Here is a 21,998-nt window from a genome sequence, read left to right as displayed (position 1 = left end):
CTGAAAGGCGAGGTTTACATTGAGAATTCTGACTCCTTGGAGTTCCATGCTGGACCTTGGAGGCCCAGAAGAGTAGGCTCTGGCATATGGCCTTCCTCGCTTCCCTTCCGTGCCCAAATAAGATTGTGGAATAACACAGATATTTTGAATGTTTGGATCTTACCCGACTACTTACTATTTATGTGAACCGAGGCACTTCAGCTTCTACAATTTTCAAGTGACAGCCATTAGGGGTAAAGTAGGAAACAAAATAATGGCTCTGCCCTTATGGAACCTAGAGGATAGTGGGAGAAAAAAATCAGTAAGCAGGTGAGCTACAGGTAGTGGTTGATAATAGCCTACTGTGTGGCTTCTCTCAGAGATGTTTGGGCTTTTCTCCGAGAGGTGTTAGGTGGCCAGTGGTTCCCAAACAGGGCGACATTGCCAGAGGTCTTTGGGCGTGTGTGGGCGTTTGGTTGTCACCAAGCCTGGGCATTCACGTATGGCAAACTTCCAGCAACGTGTGGGAACAGTGCTGTTGCGCCCAAAGTGCCAAGGGCGCCCCTGTTGAGAAATAGTGCGAGGTGTTCTGTCCTCATGGGGGATTTGGAGTGTAGGGGTGGCGGGGCGTAATTGTGGCAGCTACTTCTTTCACCAGTGGCACCCGTCACTTCTTGTGGGTGCTCTGAAGTCACCTGTAGATGCACGTCGGGGAAGGGGAAGAGCCCAGGAGGGTTCGGACGTACTTGGGTGGGTCATTCCTGGAACCCAGGCCGAAGAGCCGCGGCGGCGGTCCAGATGCAGAGGACGACAGCGACACCTGGCTCTTCTCCGAGCGGCGTCCGGAGGCGGCCTTCCAGCGACTCAAAGGCGGGGAGCGGGACCTGCAGGGGCGTGGCGGGGCGTGGCTGCGCGCCGACGGCGTGGGGTTGAAGGGCAAGCAGTGCCGGCGTCATGGCGGCCTCCGCGCAAGGCTTGGCCCGGGGGCAGCTGCGGCTCCGCACTGCCGGCCTGTGCTGCCGCCGGCCGTCTCGGGGTCTGTACGCTCGCGTGCGGCGGCTGCCCGGGCCCGAGGTGCCTGGGCGGAGCGTGGCCGCTGTCAGCGGACCGGGCGCCTGGGGCACTGACAGCTACTGCCTGGAGCTGCTGCGGTGAGCGAGCACGACCTTCCCTGGAGGGAGGTCCGGAAACGAGGTCCGGGGGTGGGAGCGGCTGCGCCTGACGTTTGAGCCAGCGGACCAGCGCCTTCCTCGTGCCCCCCTGGGTGTGCGTTCTAGTGGGCGCCGGGTGCGGGTGTGTGGAGGCAGCGAGCCCACAGGAACATTCACGTGGGTCACAAAATTATGGCAAAATTCCTTCGAATGCCCACGCTTATCGTCTTATCTGAACCCTAATTTTAACAGAATTCAGCGTTTTTGCATGAATAATCTTTTTTATTAACAGAACATTTATTAATTTTAATGACCACGGTAGCCAACTTTCTGTATGCCCGGCGTTATGCAAAGTAGATTATGAGTAATTAGTCTTCAAGTTGCCACAGACAAATGTAGACCTATCATTTAGGGTTGTAGTAGAGGAGCATTAGAACAATGTCTGGCATAAAGGCACAGTGAGTGGAAGTCATTTTTATCTCATTTAACAGGCAAGGAAACGAGGTTTTATAGTGATTAGAGAATTTGCCAGAGGTTCACAACAATAGCCCTGTAAAGTCAAGGCCCTGAAGTGGGAAGTCCTGGCACTTGGGAGTTACTCCTTAATCATTTGTAGAGGTGGGTTGGATCAGTCAGATCACCTGGCTCTTGCGGCAGGGGCCCTTAGGAATCCAGGCCTTACTGCTGAAAACAGTGGCTTAGCCCCTCTCCCCTTCTGCTGCGTGTCATTTGAAACAGTGGGGTAAGGTCTCAAAGTACTTGGTCTCAATGACTTACCAAAAGTACTCGAATAACTAAACTAACTTGAAGTTGATTATGCAAGTAAAACCTTTTTAAAAATATTTAAATATATTATTAGTTATTTTTGACTTCAGTCCTATGCTGGCTTTTCTCAAGTATATATACTGTATTTACAAATGGTCAGGTACTTAGCTTGTCCATGGGGGCTCTTGACTCTAGTGACTTGTTTCAAAGGCTGAATTTTGCAGGCAGACCTGATTTGAGAGTATTAATCCCAGCTCTAGCACTTGGGAAGGTTACTTTAAGATTCCATTTTGGCTGGGCACCATGGCTCACACCTGTAACCTTAGCAATTTGCTAAGCTTTCCAGACCAGCCTCAGCAACATAGTGGGACCCCTTCTCTACAAAAAATAAAATTAGCCGGGCACAGTAGTATGCACCTGTAGTCTCAGCTACTCGGGAGGCTGAGAGGGGAGGATCACTTGAACAGGGAGGTTGAGGCTGCAGTGAGCCAAGATCTTGAGCACTGCAGCTTGGGTGACAGAATGAGACTCTGTCTCCAAAAATAAATAAATAAATAAATAAATAAATAAATTTAGTTTTTTCCTCATTTGTAAATGTTTGATAGCCTGCTTGTGAGGATTAAATGTGATGATATAGTAAAAAATGCTTAGCAGAGTTCAGATACTTAACAAATAATAAGTTTAAAAAATGAAAACAAACTTGAATTGAATTTCTGGCTTCTAATTGCCCATCAATAAACTCTGCAAGATTTGGCCTCTGAAATTGTTTGAGCAGGGCTGTTTTGGATGTGCATTTTATGCAAGGCCTCCAAATATCAGGAAAAATACCAGGTCATAACTTCAGGCTCGCCATCCTGGGCTTTCCTAGTAATTTAGGTTCCCGGGAAAATCTCAAGCCTAATTTACATAGGTGTCTCTGTCTTTGGCCTTGAGGAGGCTAAACAGAGAGCCTCAGGCTGTAGTGAGAAGGTGAGGAGGTATTACTGGTGGTGTTGGAGTGCATGAATGTTCTTTACTCTCCTGCAGCTTTACCAGGGAATCACTTCCTTTGTGCCTCAATGGCACAGTCTAGGGTACTAACACACAAGCATCCTAATACCCCATGTGCTTGTTTCTCATATGTCTGTCTGTCACGACTAAACCGAAGTCAGTTCCTGTCTTCAGTGTCTGGCACAGTGCCTGGCACTTAGTAGGCACTGCATAAATGTTAGAATGAATGAGAGGTTATTGGCCCTATTTCCATATAAAGTTGAAATTATACATCCTTAATATGGCATTTCTCATTATGTAGGACAGCTCTCAAGTAACTGGATCTTGGTTAGATGCTTAGGGCATCCTTGTATATACATAGTTCAATAATTCATATTTATAACAATGATCCTAAGTGATGAAGAAATTCCTAATTAATCAATATATCTTGTTTAATGTGGTGAAGGGGGTAATATTGTTTAGAAAAATTTCCATCCAAAATTTAAAAATAAATTTGTTAATAGGGCAAATCCTTAGCTGTGTAGAAGACTTTATTTTCCAAATGTTGTTACAGTTCTATCTCTTCATTTCATTTTTCATTTCCCTGTAAGAAGTTTGAAGTACTTCACATATTGCTTATTTTTAGGAGATAACCTTGATAGGTTATCAAGCCTCATTTGCAAACTGGGAAATAGGCGTGATTGGTGTTATTTTTATTAATAACCAGTTGGATGATGGAAGTTAAGATTGTAGTTTGATTCCCATTCAGTGTTTTTCTCACTATTTCATGTTAACTTCAAGTCTTTTAAACACTTCTGAAATTTGGAGACTTTTTTTTTTTTTTTTAAGATGGAGTTTCACTCTTGCTGCCTAGGCTGGTGTGCAATGGCGTGATCTCGGCTCACTGCAACCTTCACCTCCCGGGTTCAAGCGATTCTCCTGCCTCAGCCTCCCAAGTAGCTGGGATTATAGGCATGTGGCACCATGCCTGGCTAATTTTTATATTTTTAGTAGAGACAGGGTTTCACCATATTGATTAGGCTGGATGGTTTTGAACTCCTGACCTCCGGTGAGTTAATAGAGAACTCACTTATTCCCAAGGGGATGCACCAAGCCATTCACAAAGGATCCACCCCCATGACCCAAATACCTCCCACTAGGCTCCACCTCCAACGTTGTGGGGATCACATTTCAATATGAGATTTGGAGGAGACAAATATCCAAATGTCAGAGCCCTAGCTTCTTTCAGTGGAGAATGGTTTCAGAAACCAAGATCTGGGTGCTAGGTGTGTTCATTAATACAGGAATGTGGGGTGGGACCTGGGAGTATTGTTACTTCTAGGCTCTTTCAGCAGATGCTGCAAGGAAATATATATCTGTGCACAGTCTGACATGAGTTTTGATGTCTTATCTCTGCCTTTCTATGTATCTGTCTATCTATGTCTTAAAAACCATAAATTCACCCCAATATTTGCTCGAACTATTTTAACTTGATTTGTACTTTTAAGCTCATTTGAATTCTTACTAAAACAAAAGTGATTCTGAGACAGTTAAAATTAAGTACTATATAAGTCAAAATAAATTGATAGAGATTAGGTGGCATTGGGGTACATTTTTCATAATTTTTGAGAAACAGATGTAAAAAAGAAGACATGTCAGACCTTTCCTGAACTGAAGCCTCACATTGTTGTCGTTTTTTGAGACAGAGTCTTGCTCTGCCTCCACCCAGGCTGGAGGACAGTGGCACAATCTGGGCTCACTGTAACCTCTACCTCCTGGGATCAAGCAATTCCCGGGCCTCAGCCTCTCAAATAGCTGGGGTTACAGGCACGTGCCACCATGCCCAGCTAATTTTTGTAGTTTTAGTATAGAAATTTTTAGTAGAGTATTTTTGTAATTTTGTATTTTTAGTAGACCAGCCAGGCTGGTCTCGAACTCCTGGCTTCATGTGATCCACCCGCCTTGCCTCCCAAAGTGCTGGGATTACAGGTGTGAGCCACTGTGCCTAACCTGAAGCCTTTTTGTTTTCAGTTAATTTTGGTCAGTATTTTTATGTGCAGCTTGGAAAGTGAGGAATAACTGTCTTTTTTTTTTTTTCTGTCTGTTACAGGAAACGGGATTATGAAGGTTATTTATGCTCCCTGCTGCTCCCTGCAGAATCCCGAAGCTCTGCTTTTGCACTGAGGGCTTTTAATGTGGAACTGGCTCAGGCTGGTATTAAGATCCCTTAAAATATTATTTGTGAAATGGTGATGTGATATGTTTAATGCCGAACAATTAAGAAATACAGTTGTAGTTTATATGTTAGATGTGTTTAATGTCTCTACTAGTGATTTCTTTTCCCTGCCAATTGTTTAGGCTTAATAATTCAATACCAAAAATAAAACTAGCTAATGAACTTAATGTTTCCAGAAATGCCATCGAAATTTGTTATTTCTCTTCCTGAGGTTATTATAAAACCATGCCATTAACATTGCACATTTGTCTGTTAATTAAATAGATTAGTCAGAAAATTACTGCTTATTCTTTCCAACAATTACATAATTTACACGTCTATAGCAGTTTTTCAAAGCACTTTTTAAATTGAGGTTTTAGCTTTAATGTGAATAGGGAATCAAAGCAATTGTAGCAAACTAGGACGTTAGATCATATTAACTCACTTTTGTCTAAGAGTTCCAAAGGAAGGAGAGATCCTTCTTTTTTCTTTAAAATGGAAAGAATATTACGAATACAAAATCAATTGAAATGGAGGATGGAGATGAGGGAGTGAAAAGTGGAATAGCCTTAGTCTTCTCAGTAATAAATTGAGAGGTCAGATACTGGGAGTGAGGGAGCAGGAGAGGATTCAGAGTCTTGAAGAGAGCAGCAAATTTTGACACAGCTCTTCTGGGGAATATGGTAGGAAGTGAACAAGGAACAAATAAAAGGATGTGAATATGGCACCGAGGCACAACTGAGATTCACAACCATGAATCTGCAGTGTCTAATAGACTGGCTCTTTTTGCTTCTGCTCTCTTCCTGGAAGTCACGGGTCATGATTTTTCACCTCATCGTTTTTCAAGTGTAAACTCTACATCAGCATGTTAAGTCAGTCACAGTTTAGCCATACATAGTTCCTACCTTGGTATTTATTATCCTTTTTAAATGATTAAAATCTAATTTTTTAATTTTAAATTTTAGAGACAGGTCACCGAGGTTGGAGTGCAGCGTCATGATCACAGCTTATTGCAACCTTGAACTCCTGGGCTTTAAGCCATCCTCCCACCGCAACCTCCCAAGTAGCTAGAACTGTAGATGTGCCACTGTGCCTAGCTAATTAAAAACAATTTTTTTTTTTCTTCAGAGACAGAGTCTTGCTATGTTGCCCAGGCTGGTCTCAAATTTCTGGCCTCAATCATTCTCCTGCCTCAGCTTCCCAAAGTGCTGGGATTACAGGCAGAAGCCACTGCACCCAGTCAATACAATTTTATTTTTAATAAATAAACTGCAGAGTTCCTTCTGAATTCTTGTCTCTTTGTACCTCTTTGTACGTCTTTGTATACTTTGTACATCTTGCTACTTCTTTTCACACGGAATCTTGTTTATTAACTCATTCAACAAATATTGATTGAGTGCAGGGACTTTATATAGACTATATTCAATGCTGTACCCACATAACATAAAACAGGGTCTGCACTCAATGAACAAATAAAGAATTCTGTAATGTATCAGATGGAGACTAGTGCAATGGAGAGAAATAAAGCAGGATAAGGAGGCTGTGAAGGCTGGGTGCGCCTGGGTTCCTATTTTATGTAGAATAGTTAGGAGAAACCTCATGGAGAAGGTGGCATTGGAGCAGAGATTTGAAGGAGGTGAGGGAGTGAGTTGTACCGATATGTTGGCAAAGAGTATTCTGGGCAGAAGGAACAGCAAGTGCCAACTCTCTGACTTGCAAGTGTGCTTAATCAAAGAACAGAAGAAGGTAGGCAGTTCAGCAGAGCACGGAGGAGTGCCTGGGTGGAGATTCGGTTAGGGGCTCCTGGGTCAGAAAGGTCTTGGAGACACCATTACAGTCACTTTGGCTGAGTGAGATGGGAAGCCACTGGAGGATTCTGAGCAGAGAGACGTCACCTCTTGGTTATATTTTGAAAGGATTACTCATGTTGCTGTCTTGCTGTACTATATGCTACTGGGTTATGAACATGAAACATTGCTAAGAAACCCACCCACCACCAGGATATTTGGAAATAATTTCATATATGGAAAAGTAAGAGTAGTACAAAGAATACTCACAGACCCTGTTGTTAGTATTCTGTCCCATTTGCATTATCATTCTGTCTACATAGGTATACATACACATTTCTCTTTTTATGAATCATTTCAGAGTAACTTGACTATACCATGACCCATATCCCTATAGACTTGAGTGTGCATCTCATAAGAATAAGGACATTCTCTTATATAACCACAGTACCCTTATGAAAAAAGAAACTTAACATTGATGCAGTACTTTTATTTGATCTACCATGTGGTTTCTGGTTTTGTCAAATGACCCGATAAGGTCCTTTATGGCATTATTTTCCCCTTCTGTATGGGATCTAATCTAGGATCATGTATTGCATTTAGTTTTCTGTCTCTTTAGCCTCCTTTATTCTAGAACATTTCCATAGCCTTTCTTTGCAGTTTGTGACATTGACATTTTTTAAGCAATACTGTTCCTTTTAAAAATTAGAATGGTTCTCACTTGGGATTTATTTTATATTTCATCAGGATTGTATTAAACTTACAGATTCCTAGTCTAATATTACCTAAGTGGTCTGTGTCCTCTTCAGAGTCACAAGGAGGCATGAAATAGCCATCTGCCTCTCTGTGGTAATGTTAATTTTAGTCACTGAGTCAAGATGTTAATACTTTTTGCCTTGCTACTAATAGGCAGCCTGTGAGCAGACCTGTTAAGACCATGTTCCTTATCAAAATTTACCTCCTAGATTTAGCTTGTGTTGGTACTTACTGCCTGAGTCTAAGAAGGCCATTCTTTTTTTTTTTTTTTTTTTTTTTTTGAGACGGAGTTTCGCTCTTGTTGCCCAGGCTGGAGTGCAATGGCGCGATCTCGGCTCACTGCAACCTCCGCCTCCCGGGTTCAGGCAATTCTCCTGCCTCAGCCTCCTGAGTAGCTGGGATCACAGGCATGCGCCACCATGCCCAGCTGATTTTTTGTATTTTTAGTAGAGACAAGGTTTCACCATGTTGACCAGGATGGTCTCAATCTCTTGACCTCGTGATCCACCCGCCTCGGCCTCCCAAAGTGCTGGGATTACAGGCGTGAGCCACCGCGCCCGGCAGAAGGCCATTCTTAATCAGTAATGAGTGAGGGAGACAATGTTATAATCTTCTTTTTAAAAATTACTTAAAGAACGAATCAGTGAATTTATTTAAAAATACATGCAATAAAATTCACTCTTTCTTGTATTCTGTAGTTCTAAAAAATGTAGTTATGTGTTTACCACCGTAGTCATAATATAGAACAGTTACATTAACTCAAAAAATGTCTTCAAAAATACTGATTTTTTTTAGGCAGTAGACAATGCATTTGCTAAAGTTTTAAAATCCTACTTATAGGTTAAAGACTCAATCTCTGAGAAAACAATTGGACTGATGCGAATGCAGTTTTGGAGGAAAACTGTGGAAGATATATACTGTGACAATCCACCACATCAGCCTGTGGCCATTGAACTATGGAAGGTAAAAACAACAACAACAACTACTACTTTTAATTTGTAGGAATATTATTCGAGACTACTTTTTGATGGATACAATTTGGATGCTGGTGATTATAGTGCAGTCTATCCTGAAAATATTTTTAGGCTTGTATATTCAGATCTATGTTAGTTTTGGCAGAGAGGTTTAAAATTACCCACTGATAATTTATACAGGTCTTTTGTGGATTTGGTTATTAAAGGAAAAAGGAAGAATCTGATAGCTATATAATAACTTACTTTTGTATTTTCCATATTTCCATATTTGCCTGCAGAATTTAAATCCCACACATTTTATGCTGTAGCAGGTAAAATTTTCTGTTTTCTCTGCCTAGCAGGAGCTCCTTATACCGGTGTTTTAATCCAGATTCCGGGCTGTAGAACATGTGTTAATCCTTTGTGAAGGGAGACTTGCTCTCAGTGTTGTCCAGATACAAATCTAAAACTCCCTTGTCTAGGTGATAGGATTACCTATCCATTGTTGAGTTTTAGGTGTTAGAGAATGGAAACCTATGGGCTAGAGTATTATTTATATAGCTAAATGTATATCGTAAATGGTTTTATAGTAAAGCAGCTGTATGGATCCCTCACTCATAAGCAGCCACACATGGCTTAGAAATATTCTAAACTGTGAGAGGAGGAAGGGAATCAGGTATCTCTCCTCACTGATCCGTGTCCCTGTTGTAATGCAATGATTGCCAAAAGAGGGTTTCTGTAACAGGAGCCCTGACAGTGGCACACCTCTTCTCAGGTCTACGTACCAGCAGAGGCAGGCCCAGTTTCTGGGCCCCAGATTGACTTCACAGAGCCCCAGTAAAGATGAAAAGCCAGACCCCCCCCCAACAACTGGGGATTGAGAAGAAAAATTGGATGGGAAGCTGTGAGTATTAGATTAGTTCTTTACCTCTGTTCATCCCACTTCAAGAAGTTCAACCTAGGTGACACACTAAAGTTTCCCTGGCTGGGTGCGGTGGCTCACGCCTGTAATCCCAGCATCTTGGGAGGCCTAGGCGGGTGGATCACCTGAGGTCAGGAGTTTGAGACCAGCTTGACCAACATGGAGAAACCCCGTCTCTACTACAGATACAAAATTAGCCAGGCGTGGTGGCTCATGCCTGTAATCCCAGCTACTTGGGAGGTTGAGGCAGGAGAATCGCTTGAACCCGGGAGGCAGAGGTTGTGACGAGCCAAGATCGCTCCATTGCACTCCAGCCTGGGCAACAAGAGCGAAACTCCGTCTCAAAAAAAGAAAAGTGTCCCTAAAATCCAGAAACCCCTTCTATTTATTATTTTACACGTAAACTGGAGTATAGTGGAGGTGTATGTTAAGACTTGCATAAAAGGTTTTGGCCTTTGTTGGGAAATATGTGGAAAATTAGAGAGTCCTTTGATGCAAATTTATCTTTCCTTGGCTTCTCTTAAAAAAACGGAAGATATACCTCCATTACAGAAGGTTTACATCTGTGCCAGTTTAGGATTGCTAAATTGTCCAATTTTAATAGCTGCTTACATTTTGATGGTTAGTGCTGGCTACCTTTCGGACATGAGCAGAGTTGAAGCTTAATGTGAATATTTGAAAGACACAGGTCGTGTTTAGTGCAGTTGTCCTTGTTGTGTGTTCTCTATCCTTCCCCATCCTGCTGGAGCATATAGTGAATATTGGGTATCTGAAGCGTTGGGTTCTTGAGAAGATTAAATAGAGGGAACAGTGACAATGTGTTATCCAGAGAGCACTTTTCTACTGCACTGTTTCATTGGTATTTTTAGGGTATAAGACAGTTGAATATTTATAATTTCTTATATATTCTATGTGGGTTCCCCATTTCTCTGTATATGAATTTTAGCTGCAGTTTGAATTTATGTTTATAGCCAAGGTCTTTATTATATTGGACTTCAGTTTCCAAAGTTCAAATTACATTCAGCAGATTTTTTTTTTTTTTTTTTTGAGACGGAGTTTCACTCATGTTACCCAGGCTGGAGTGCAATGGCCCGATCTCGGCTCACCGCAACCTCCGCCTCCTGGGTTCAGGCAATTCTTCTGCCTCAGCCTCCTGAGTAGCTGGGATTACAGGCACGCGCCACCATGCCCAGCTAATTTTTTGTATTTTTAGCAGAGACGGGGTTTCACCGTGTTGACCAGGATGGTCTCGATCTCTTGACCTCGTGATCCACCCGCCTCGGCCTCCCAAAGTGCTGGGATTACAGGCGTGAGCCACCGCGCCCGGCCTCATTCAGCAAATTTCTAACTTCCTTAAAATATTTTTTTACCTTGGTCTCTGATTTCCTTCTGAATCAGAACTATATTTTGTAATCAAGGATCAACAGCTATTACAGCTTCAGCCTTGAGTAAATAGGAGTTTGGCTTTTCATTGACTAAATACGTATTGAGTACTTTTATGTGCTAGAAATGGTGCATGAAGTTCTACAAAATCAAAATGCCCATCTGCTCAGATATGTATAAAATAAAACAAGAACAGGAATCCTTAACGACCCATCGGCTGATTCCTGGGATTTGGGAGAGAGGCCTATAGCGAGAGTGCTGCCATGTTGTAGTAGTAGGGGCAGGAGTAGGAGTAGTGCCGAAAACACTTTGGAATTAATACCATGCAACCCTTTTAGCATCTGTTAGATTCCTGCCAGGCAAAGGGGGCTTAATTATCCATGCATACACCTTTGTCATGTAATGCGTATTGATGAACATGCTGGCCTTTGCATTTTACTATCAGTGACATCTGAGAGTCTTAGTTGAAGTATAGCATATCCCTAGACCTTATGTTTCACTACTGTATTTATTTATTGTGAAAATATACTTAATGTTGACATGGCAGACAAAAAAACATTTTAAAAACTTACTTGGAAATAATTCCAAACTTTCAGAAAGGTTACAGAATTCAAAGCAGGACAAACACCTCTATACCGTTTACCCAGATTCACCAGGCTGGAGTGTGATGGTGAATGGTGCAAACATGGCTCACTGCAGCCTGAACCTCCTGAGCTCAGGCGATCCGCTTGCCTTAGCCTCCTGGGTAGCTGGGACCACAGGCGTGTGCCACCACATTTGACTAATTTAAAAAATTTTTTTGTAGAAATGAGGTCTCACTGTGTTGCCTCACCTGGCCTCCTGGGCTCAGGCCATCCTCCCACCCTGGACTCCCAAAGTGTTGAGATTACAGGTGTGAGCCACTGTGCCTGGTTCACCTATTGTTAATATTTTATGCCATTTGTTTAATCATTTGTCCTCACTCACATGTGCACTTTCTTTCTCTTCTCCTCTCCTCCTTCCCCTATTCCCGCATATATGTATTCACATTCATAATTTTTTTGTGTGACTCATTTGATTGTAAGTTATATACATCATAATCCTAACCTAAAAAATTTAGTGAATATTTTCTTTTTTGACACAGGGTCTCACTGTGTCATCCAGGCTGAAGTACAGTGGTACAGTCTCGACTCACTGCAGCTTTGATCTCCCAGGCCCAAGTAGCTGGGACTACAGGCACGTGCTACCACATGCGGCTGATTTTTTTTTAAATTTTTAGTACAGATGAGGTCTCATTGTGTTGCCCAGGCTGATTTTGAACTCCTGAGCTCAAGTGATCCACTCACTTTGAGATTATAGGCGTGAGCCACCATGCCTGGCCTTAGTAAATATTTTCTTTCTTTTTTTTTTTTTTTTTTTGAGGCAGGGTATCACTCTGTTGCCCAGGCTGAAGTGCAGAGTCGTAATCTCGGCTCACTGCCATTTCCACCTCCTGCGCTCAAGCCATCCTCCTACTTCAGCTTCCCGAGTAGCTGGGACTACAGGCACCTGCCACCACACCTAGCTAATTTTTTTTGTAGAAATGGCATTTCACCATGTTGCCCAGGCTGGTTTCAAACTCCTGAGCTCAAGCTGTCCTCCTGTCTTGTACCCCCAAAGTGCTGGGATTACAGGTATTAGCCACTGTGCCTGTCCTAATATTTTCTAAGAATAGTGATATTGTCTTACATATAATCAGAACAGTTATTTTTTTAATTTCTATTTTTTTTTCCAGAGACAGGAGCTCACTGTGTTGCCCAGGCTGGAGTGTAATGGGGTGATTATCGCTCACTGCAACCTTGAATTCCTGGGGTTTATCCTCTTGCTTCAGCCTCCTGAGTAGCTGGAACTACAAGCATACACCAGCACGCTCAGCTAATTTCTAAAGTTTTTGTAGAGATGAGGTTGCTGTGTTGCCCAGGCTGGTCTTGAACTCCTGAGCTCAAGCGATCCTCCTGCCTTGGCCTCCTAAAGTGCTGGGATTACAGGCGTAAGTCACTGTGCCTGGCCAGAACAGTTATTGGCTTTAGTAAATTTAACTTTGGTAGAACAATTCCATCTAATTTTCCATTCGTATTCCAAATTTGTCAGATAACTTAATAATGTCCACAATATAATTTCTCCCTTCCAGTACAGGATCCAATCTTGGGTCAAGTACTTAATTGTCATGTTTCTGTAGTTTGTTTTAATATGGAACATTTCCATAGCATTTTTTTTAGCCTTTTATGACACTGACATTTTTGAAGAGTATCCCCCCCAATCCTGTCTTTTTAAAATACGACACTAATTTTGGACTTGTCTGATGTTTTGTCACGATTAGATTGAGGTCACAGATTCTTAGCTGGAATCTATACTTCATAGGTGGTATATCCTTCTCAGTGTATCACATGTAGAGACACGCTTCATCCACCTGTCCTTTATAGCATGGTTACTTTCGATTTACTTAGTCACAATTTTGCCTGGTTTTCCCACTGTATAATTCTGCTTGAAATAATCAACAGTTTTTGAGGAGAGACTTTAAGACTGCAAATATCCTGCTCCTCATCAAAATTTCTCCCTAAACTTAGTAGCCATTAACGTTTCAGTCTTTACTCTTACGGTTGTAGAATGGTAACTTCTCAACTTCAGCACTTGGTCCACATATACCAGTTGGCACTTAGTGTTTTGCTATAAGAATGAGCTCTTATTTTCATATATTTATTTGTTTATTAATTATTGGTATAGACTCATGGTTTCTTGCTTTTTGTAGTTTATAATTCACTCATGTACTGATTTTGGTGTTCAGGTTATCCCAGCTTGGACGGTGGGAACCCCTTCACACTGGCTGCTATGTCCCTGTGACATGCTTCCATCATTTTTTTGGAGCACTTTCTTATTTTCTGGCACAATAAGATATTCTAGGATACTCTTGACTCTCTCTCCTACCCCACCTTTGGAATCGCCCATTTCTCCACAGCCTTGATTCCTTTAAGGAGAATGGTAGTAGAGACAAGTGTCTGGGCACTAGATGTGCTCTTTCCTACTGGAATGTCTTTACTTGCTAAAGTAACAGTTTACCATGCAGACTATTTTTGTTGGAGTTTTTGTCACTCTATTTTTCAAGAAGTGGTTATTTTTGCTAAGTAGAATCTTTATCCTGTGGAAAAAAATTCGCATGTAATGAGTAAGCATACAAGTCAGGGTGGCTAGGCACAGTGGCTCATACCTGTAATCCCAGCACTTTGGGAGGCTGAGGTGGGAGGATCATTTCAACCCAGAAATTTAAGACCAGCAACATAGTGAGACCCTGTCTCTACAATAAAAAAAAAAAAAAAAAAAAAAAGGTAGGGTATATCACGTAATAGAGAAGTTCAGTACTTAATGCTTAATTCTGGTTTTGTTTTTGTTTGAAAGTGGAATTGTTAAATTACTAGCAGTATAGGAAAAGAAGACAAGTTAGTAGAAAAGTATTAGAAATATAATCTTATAAATGTTTTAGCCGGGCGCGGTGGCTCACGCCTGTAATCCCAGCACTTTGGGAGGCCGAGGCGGGTGGATCACGAGGTCAAGAGATCAAGACCATCCTAGTCAACATGGTGAAACCCCGTCTCTATTACAAATACAAAAATCAGCTGGGCATGGTGGCGCGTGCCTGTAATCCCAGCTACTCAGGAGGCTGAGGCAGGAGAATTGCCTGAACCCAGGAGGTGGAGGTTGCGGTGAGCCGAGATCGCGCCATTGCACTCCAGCCTGGGTAACGAGCGAAACTCCGTCTCAAACAAAAAAAAAAAAAAAAAAAAAGTTTTAAAATATTTTCTAAGGATATTTTCTTTTTCCCTGATATTTCTTTAACATAGCTGTCTATCTGGTGATGAGTTATTACAAATGTTCCCTTACTTAGTTTTGTATTTGGTTTGTTTTTTTGTTCAGATCTACAGAAGTCATTTCTAGTACTTTCTAAAAATTTATAACACTGTTTGTTTTTTAGGCTGTTAAAAGACATAATCTAACTAAGAGATGGCTTATGAACATCATTGATGAAAGAGTAAGTTGAAATTGTTCAAGTCTTAAGTTTTTGCTTCCTGTTTAATCCTGAAGCTAATTGTTCAGGAAGGAAATATTTTGATTGTATATTAATATTTTGGATAAAGGAAACTTTTAGAGAACTATGCCATTTTATCCATACTTTACCCTTGTATGCTACCCACATCAGCCCCCAATACCCTCACATTGAGACACACAGGCACCCAGGCAGAGGCATATGTATGCACAACCACAATCCACTATTTTGGTTTTATGCTTACATGTATCTGTCACCAGCTTTAGTAGTTATCAGCACATTTCCAATCTTGTGTTATCTGTATTCTGCCAACTCCCGTCACTAATCTGCATTGGATTATTTTAAAGAAAATCCCAGATATCTTATCATTTGATCTGCAAATGCATATGTATCTTAAAAAGATAATGACAAAAACATAACCATAATATGATTATCGTATCTTAAAAATTACTAATTATTCCCAACATAATCAAATACCTTTATGTATACCCCAGTACTTGGATCTGTGTCTACATAGTAGAGGGCATAAAGAAAGTCTGACAGTTCCAGTGAATGGAATCCTGTACTAAATTCTTAGAACTGGGTTCTAGGTCCAGCCAAGTCCGTGAATTGCTGTGTGACCTGGCCTAACTTGTGTGATCTTTCTGATGTACTGTTAGGTCAGTTTTCCCCTTGGCCTGATATTAATCACATACTGTTGTCATGGAAATGTAAGTTTACTTAGCTTATTTAGATACAGTTTGCTAACTATAGGCTATAGCAATAATAAGAAACCAAAAAGAGATATTAGCTAAGATGACCTATTTTCAGGTGTCTTTGTTTCTGTTTTTACAAAGTAAAGAAAATGAGAGAACTCAACACAGACATACCATTTTAGTTTAATGAAAAATAACATTTGACTTTTGAAGGGGGGATATTTAAAAGTAAAGTACTGTGAATAAACATTGGTCTATAGATTCAATGCAATCCTTATCAAAATTTCAGCTTTCTTTTTTGCAGAGGTTGACAGACTGGTCCAAAAATTTATGTGGAAATGCGAGGGACCCAGGAGAGCCAGAATAATCTTAACAAAGAAGAACAAAGTTAGAGGGCTCACATTTCCTGATTTCAAAACTTGACTACAAAGCTACAGTCATCAAATTGTGTATTCCTGATATAGGGTAGACAGATAGGTCAATGGAATAGAAATGAGAGTCCTGGAAACCATCATTCTGAGCAAACTGACACAAGAACAGAAAATCAAGCACCTCATGTTCTCACTCATAGGCGGGTGTTGAACAATGAGAACACATGGACACAGGGAGGGGAGCATCACACACGGGGGTCTGTCGGGGGGAAATAGGGGAGGGACAGCAGTGGGTGGGGAGTTGGGGAAAGATAGCATGGGGAGAAATGCCAGATATAGGTGATGGGGAGGAAGGCACACAAATCACACTGCCATGTGTGTACCTATGCAACAATCTTGCATGTTCTTCACATGTACCCCAAAACCTAAAATGCAATTAAAGAAAAAAGAAAAGAAATGAGAGTCCAGATATAAACCCATATATTTATGTTCAATTGAGCAACAAGGGCATTAAGACAGTTCTGTGGGGAAAGAACAGTCTTTTTAACAAATGGTACTGGGGCAATTGGATACCCCTTGCAAAAGAGTAAGTTTGAACCCCTGCCTTATACCATATACAAAAATGAACTCAAACTAGATTAAAGACCTAGATGTAAGAGTGAAACTCTTAGGAAAAAGCATAGGTGTAAATCTTAGTGACTTTTAGGTTAAGCAGTGGTTTCTTAGATGTGATACCAAAGGCAGAAGCAAGAAAAGAAAAAATAGATAAATTGGACTGAAAGAAAAAAATTGTTTGCCAGTTATATATCTGATAAGGGACTATTATCTAAAATATACAAGAAACTCTTACAACTCAACAATAAAAAAGACCCCCAATTTAAAAATGGGGAAAGGATTTGAGTAGACATTTCTCCAAATAAGGTGTGTACAAATGACCAACAAGCATCTGAAAAGATGTTCAATATCTTTTCATTAAGAGAAATGCAAATCAAAACAAAGAAACATCACAGCTGTTACGATGACTGTGATTTGAAAAAAAAGATGCACAATAACAAGTATTGGTGAGAATGGGAGATGTTAAAACCCTTCAGACATTGCTGGTGGGAATGGGAAATGGTGCAACTGCTTTGAAAAAACAGTTTGGCAATTTTTTCTTCAAAGAGTTAAACACAGAGTTATCATAGACCCAAAAATTCTACCCCTAGGTTTGTACCCAAGAGAAATGAAAACACACGTTCACACAGAACTTGAGTGTGAATGTTTGTAGCATCATTATTCATGATAGCACAAAAGTAGAAAGAACTCATAGTCTGTTAATTAGTTGTTAAACAAAATGTTGTGTATCCATACAATGGAATATTATTCATAATTTATTCAACTAAAAAATGAAGTACTAATAGATGAATGAACCTTGAAAACATGCTAATGCTAATTGAAAGAAGCCAGACACAAAAAGCTACATATTGTATGATTCCATTTTTATGAAATGCCCAGAATAGACAAATCCATGAAGACAAAAAGTAGATTAGTGGTTTGCCAGGGCTGAGGGGAGGGGGAAATGGGAAGTATCTGATTAATGGATACAAGTTTTCTTTTGGGGGAGTCCTTAAAATATTCTGGAATTAGATAGTAGTGATAGTTGCACAACTGTGTGTACATACTAAAAACCAATGAATTGTATTATTTAAAGGGATAAATTTTATGGTGTATAAATTATCTCAATTTTTTTAGAAAAACATAAAGGATACGTTTTTATTTTTTTTCTGGAATCATAGCTGGTGTCAGTGGTATCAGTTTCTTTTGTCTCTCTCTCTCTCTCTCTTTTATTTTTTGAGAGACAGAGTCTTGCTCTGTTGCCCAGGCTGGAGTGCAATGGCGTGATCTCGGCTCACTGCAACCTCCCCCTCCCAGGTTCAAGTGGTTTTCCTGCCTTAACCTCTTGAGTAGCTGGGATTACTAAAGTTAGCCATGGTGCCACCACACCCAGCTAATTTTTTTTTTGTAATTTTAGTAGAGATAGGGTTTCACCATGTTGGTCAGGCTGGTCTCAAACTCTTGACCTCATGATCTGCCAGCCTCAGCCTCCCAAAGTGCTGAGATTACAGACATGAGCCACTGCACTTGGCCTCTTTTTTTTTTTTTTTTTTTTTTTTAATCTTGCATGTGGCATTTGATGCTGGTGTGTTTCTTTTGATTTTTAAAGTGGGTGAAATAGGGGATAATATTTTGCTCTAATAATAGTCTTCGTAAATGTATTGTTATGAAAGTGGCTAAGTGTTCTTGCTGTTAGATTCTCATTTTTCTGTTTATTGAATATAGTGTTTTTAGGGAATCAACCCTGTTATTTTTTTGAGCATGGTTTTATTTTGGGGGATGGGGTGGGCACTGGTTTCTGTTTTCTTTTTCCAGGTACCTTTTCCTTATTAAGCATGTAGATTCAGGAGTCGAATGTGTGGGTATTTATTAATTAACTGTGTGTGTTCGGACATGTTATTTAGTGTGTCTATGCCTCAGTTTCTTCATTTGTAAAATGGGAAAAGTATTAATTCCTTATCTCTTGGTGGGGGGGTTGTTTGGGTTAAGAAGATAATGTCTAAAATGCTTTAAGTAAGAGCTCAGTAAAGTTGATTTTGATAACATGGGCTTTAGATAAAATTTTTTTTTTTTTGAAAAGGAGTTACCCAGGCTGGAGTGCAATGGCGCAATCTTGGCTCACAGCAACCTCTGACTCCTGGGTTCAAGTGATTCTCCTGCCTCAGCCTCCTGAGTAGCTAGCTGGGATTACAGGCATGTGCCACCATACCCAGCTAATTTTGTATTATTATTATTATTTTTTTTTTGAGATGGAGTTTCACTCTTGTTACCCAGACTGGAGTTCAATGGCGCGATCTCGGGTCACCACAACCTCTGCCTCCTGGGTTCAGGCAATTCTCCTGCCTCAGCCTCCTGAGTAGCTGGGATTACAGGCACGCGCCACCATGCCCAGCTAATGTTTTGTATTTTTAGTAGAGACGGGGTTTCACCATGTTGACCAGGATGGTCTTGATCTCTTGACCTCGTGATCCACCCGCCTCGGCCTCCCAAAGTGCTGGGATTACAGGGGTGAGCCACCACGCCCGGCTAGATAAAATGTTTTAAAAATGCCATGTCCATGGTGATTTGTACATTGAGATTATTCCTGGTGTCTTATTTTGAGATGGTGATTTGAAAGTATTGAATGTGTAGAACTTTAATTTTCGTGTTTTATTTTATTGTGTACTAAATAACATACACTAAATTTTTTTTTATTATTCAGTTCTTTGGTGCAAAAAACAGCACCTTTTTTTTAAATAAAATACTGACGATTCAATAGACTTCATTTGCATTTTATTTGATGTAGGAAAAAAATCTAGATGACAAAGCATATCGTAACATCAAGGAACTGGAAAATTATGCTGAAAACACACAGTGCTCTCTTCTTTACTTAACACTAGAAATATTGGGTAAGTTGTTTTTTCTGTTTCATACTTCTTTTTTCCAATAAAACACCTTTGAGATTTCACTTTTTCATAATTTGGTAAGCTAACCAGTTTAGCACTACTGTAAAGGTCTTCCTTTGTACTGTCTCAAGGAACAGGTGTTGTTTTTGTTTTTTTTGTTGTTGTTGTTGCAAGACGAGGGAATTTATATCTCTTTCTTTATAATGCAGAGTAATCCAAGACTCAGGCTCTCAGACAGCTACTTTAGCTACCTCATGGGAATGCTGAAATTAATAATCGGGTAATTGCAGGTGGCTTTACTTTTTTACTATAGCATCTCCTGCTATTTGGAAGGCCTATAGCCTGACTCTTCCTTCCCTGTTAATAACACTTCCCCATGGAAAAAGAAAAGTAGAAGTAAAACTGCATTTTTAAAAAATTTTGAGATTTTTCTTTCTCTGCTCCTTTAAAAACAAAATTTGGATGACAGGATTTCTCCTCTGACTTTGTTGCCAATTAGTGAGGTCTTATTGAGATGAGGAAATTATTTGGGCCAACGACAATATCATCTCATTTGAAGGTAATATATGTCTTTATACCTCCCTCAAAGAATAATACAAGTCCCCATTGCATTTCCAAGGCCTGTTCTGGCCTGCAGCTCTGGTGACATGTTTGCCATCACAGTGAAAGGACGGAGCAAAGAGCAGAATGTTTGTTAAGGATATTCTTAAAATGAGGTCATATGGAAATTGCACAGAGGAGAAGAAACGGAAGACTTGTAAAGTTTTTCCATGAGAGCTGATTAAAATTCTAAATGTGTTCTTGCTGTGCTGTAGTCTGAGGAAAACTCTTATTTAAAAGTTGAGATTGAGATTTAGGTATCTGCTAGTGGTAAATGGTCAACTTGTTTTTGTGCCCAGTTTTTCCACTCATAAATCCTGTTTTTCAGATATAAAACATAGAATAAACATCTAGTTTTACATGTTTAGGTGATTTCTCTATGCCATTTTATTGATTTATTATGCACTTAAACAGAGCAGCCCTGTATAATTTCTGAAATCATAGGTATAAAGGATCTTCATGCAGATCATGCTGCAAGTCATATTGGAAAAGCACAAGGCATTGTCACTTGCTTGAGAGCAACGCCATATCATGTGAGCAGAAGAAAGGTGTTCCTTCCCATGGATATTTGTATGCTGGTAAGGCTATAATTTGCATCTTCGAATAATTTTACCTCAGGAATATGGGGAAGGAAGTCATCTCTTGCTTTGTTGCTTAGTCTATTCAAGTAATTGCTTTGAAAGGAATGCTTATTGTTTACTTGAAAATGGTCTTCCTCTTTTTATCCCAGAGTTATCAAGTCAGAATTGTGTCCATCAGGCATTTGAGATCTCTGGAGGAGCTATGAGTAGGAAGGTCCAGAGAACCTCAGTTGGTATAGATTCATGTTGATGCCATGCTCCCTTCCAAGCAATTGCAGTAATTATTCCTAGTGTTCACCTTAGCCTGTTCTTTATTTTATTCTATTGGAAGTAATCCATTTTAAGTATCTGTTTATGAGAACTTTGTTTTCTTTTTTTTTTTTTTTTTTGAGATGGAGTCTTACTCTGTTGCCCGGGCTGGAGTGCAGTGTCTCGATCTCTGCTCACTGCAACTCCCAACTCCCAGGTTCAGGTGATTCTACTGCCTCAGCCTCCTGAGTAGCTGGGACTACAGGCTCATGCCACCATGCCTGATTAATTTTTTTATTTTTAGTAGAGACAGGGTTTCACTCTTTAGCCAGGATGCTCTCAATCTCCTGATCTTGTGATCCACCCACCTCGGCCTCCCAAAGTGCTAGGAGTACAGGCATGAGCCACAGCGCCCGGCAAGAACTTTGTTTTTGATATGAGATTCATTATTATCTGTTCTTTCAAACTTTTTGTATGTTTGTTTTCTTGCTTGTATATTTTCATTCTACCTATAACTTGTTAATTAACATCTTGTTGTAGCCAGGATTGGTGACTCATGCCTGTAATCCCAGCACTTTGGGAGGGTCACTTGAGCCCAGGAGGTTGAGACCAGCCTGGGCAATATGGCGAAACCCTATCTCTACAAAAAATACAAAAATTAGCTGGATGTGTTGGTGTACACCTATGGTCCCAGCTACTTGGGAGGCTAAGGTGGGAGGATCCCTTGAGCCTGGGAAGTTGGACTATAATGAGCCCTGATTGTACCACTGTACTCCAGCCTGGGTGACAGAGTGAGACCCTGTCTCAAAAAACAAAAAGTCTTATTGCATGTTCCAGGTGTCTCTCTCTTTTTTTTTTTTTTTTTGAGACAGAGTTTCACTCACGTTACCCAGGCTGGAGTGCAATGGCGCAATCTCGGCTCACCGCAACCTCCGCCTCCTGGGTTCAGGCAATTCTCCTGCCTCAGCCTCCTGAGTAGCTGGGATTACAGGCACGCACCACCATGCCCAGCTAATTTTTTGTATTTTTAGTAGAGACGGGGTTTCACCATGTTGACCAGGATGGTCTCGATCTCTTGTCCTCATG

The 21,998-nt window shown here is 40.6% G+C and overlaps 1 protein-coding gene across 7 annotated transcripts in view; it reads left to right on the top strand.

Annotated features, from left to right (window-relative positions):
* Window positions 1–899: 899 nt before the first annotated feature.
* NDUFAF6 (NADH:ubiquinone oxidoreductase complex assembly factor 6) overlaps window positions 900–21,998 on the top strand; it is a 32,840-nt gene continuing 11,741 nt past the window's right edge. For 2 of the 7 annotated variants that reach the window (XM_032248681.1, XM_032248662.1), the window contains exons 1-6: window positions 900–1,130; window positions 4,975–5,078; window positions 8,463–8,585; window positions 14,866–14,922; window positions 19,383–19,485; window positions 20,527–20,660. In XM_032248681.1, coding sequence (XP_032104572.1) covers window positions 5,058–5,078; window positions 8,463–8,585; window positions 14,866–14,922; window positions 19,383–19,485; window positions 20,527–20,660 — 438 coding nt within the window. In that variant the 5' untranslated portion in view covers window positions 900–1,130; window positions 4,975–5,057. Of the gene's footprint in view, window positions 1,131–1,287; window positions 1,308–4,974; window positions 5,079–8,462; window positions 8,586–9,350; window positions 9,480–14,865; window positions 14,923–19,382; window positions 19,486–20,526; window positions 20,661–21,998 lie in introns of those variants that run through there. The other 5 variants (XM_032248658.1, XM_032248657.1, XM_032248691.1 and 2 more) reach the window with 4 other exon arrangements.

Source organism: Sapajus apella, unplaced genomic scaffold, assembly GCF_009761245.1.
Source record: "Sapajus apella isolate SASKATOON/1434 unplaced genomic scaffold, GSC_monkey_1.0 scaffold3, whole genome shotgun sequence".
Lineage (NCBI taxonomy): Eukaryota > Metazoa > Chordata > Mammalia > Primates > Cebidae > Sapajus > Sapajus apella.
Note: the sequence above shows the minus strand (reverse complement) of the source record. Positions and strands in the feature narration are given on the sequence as shown.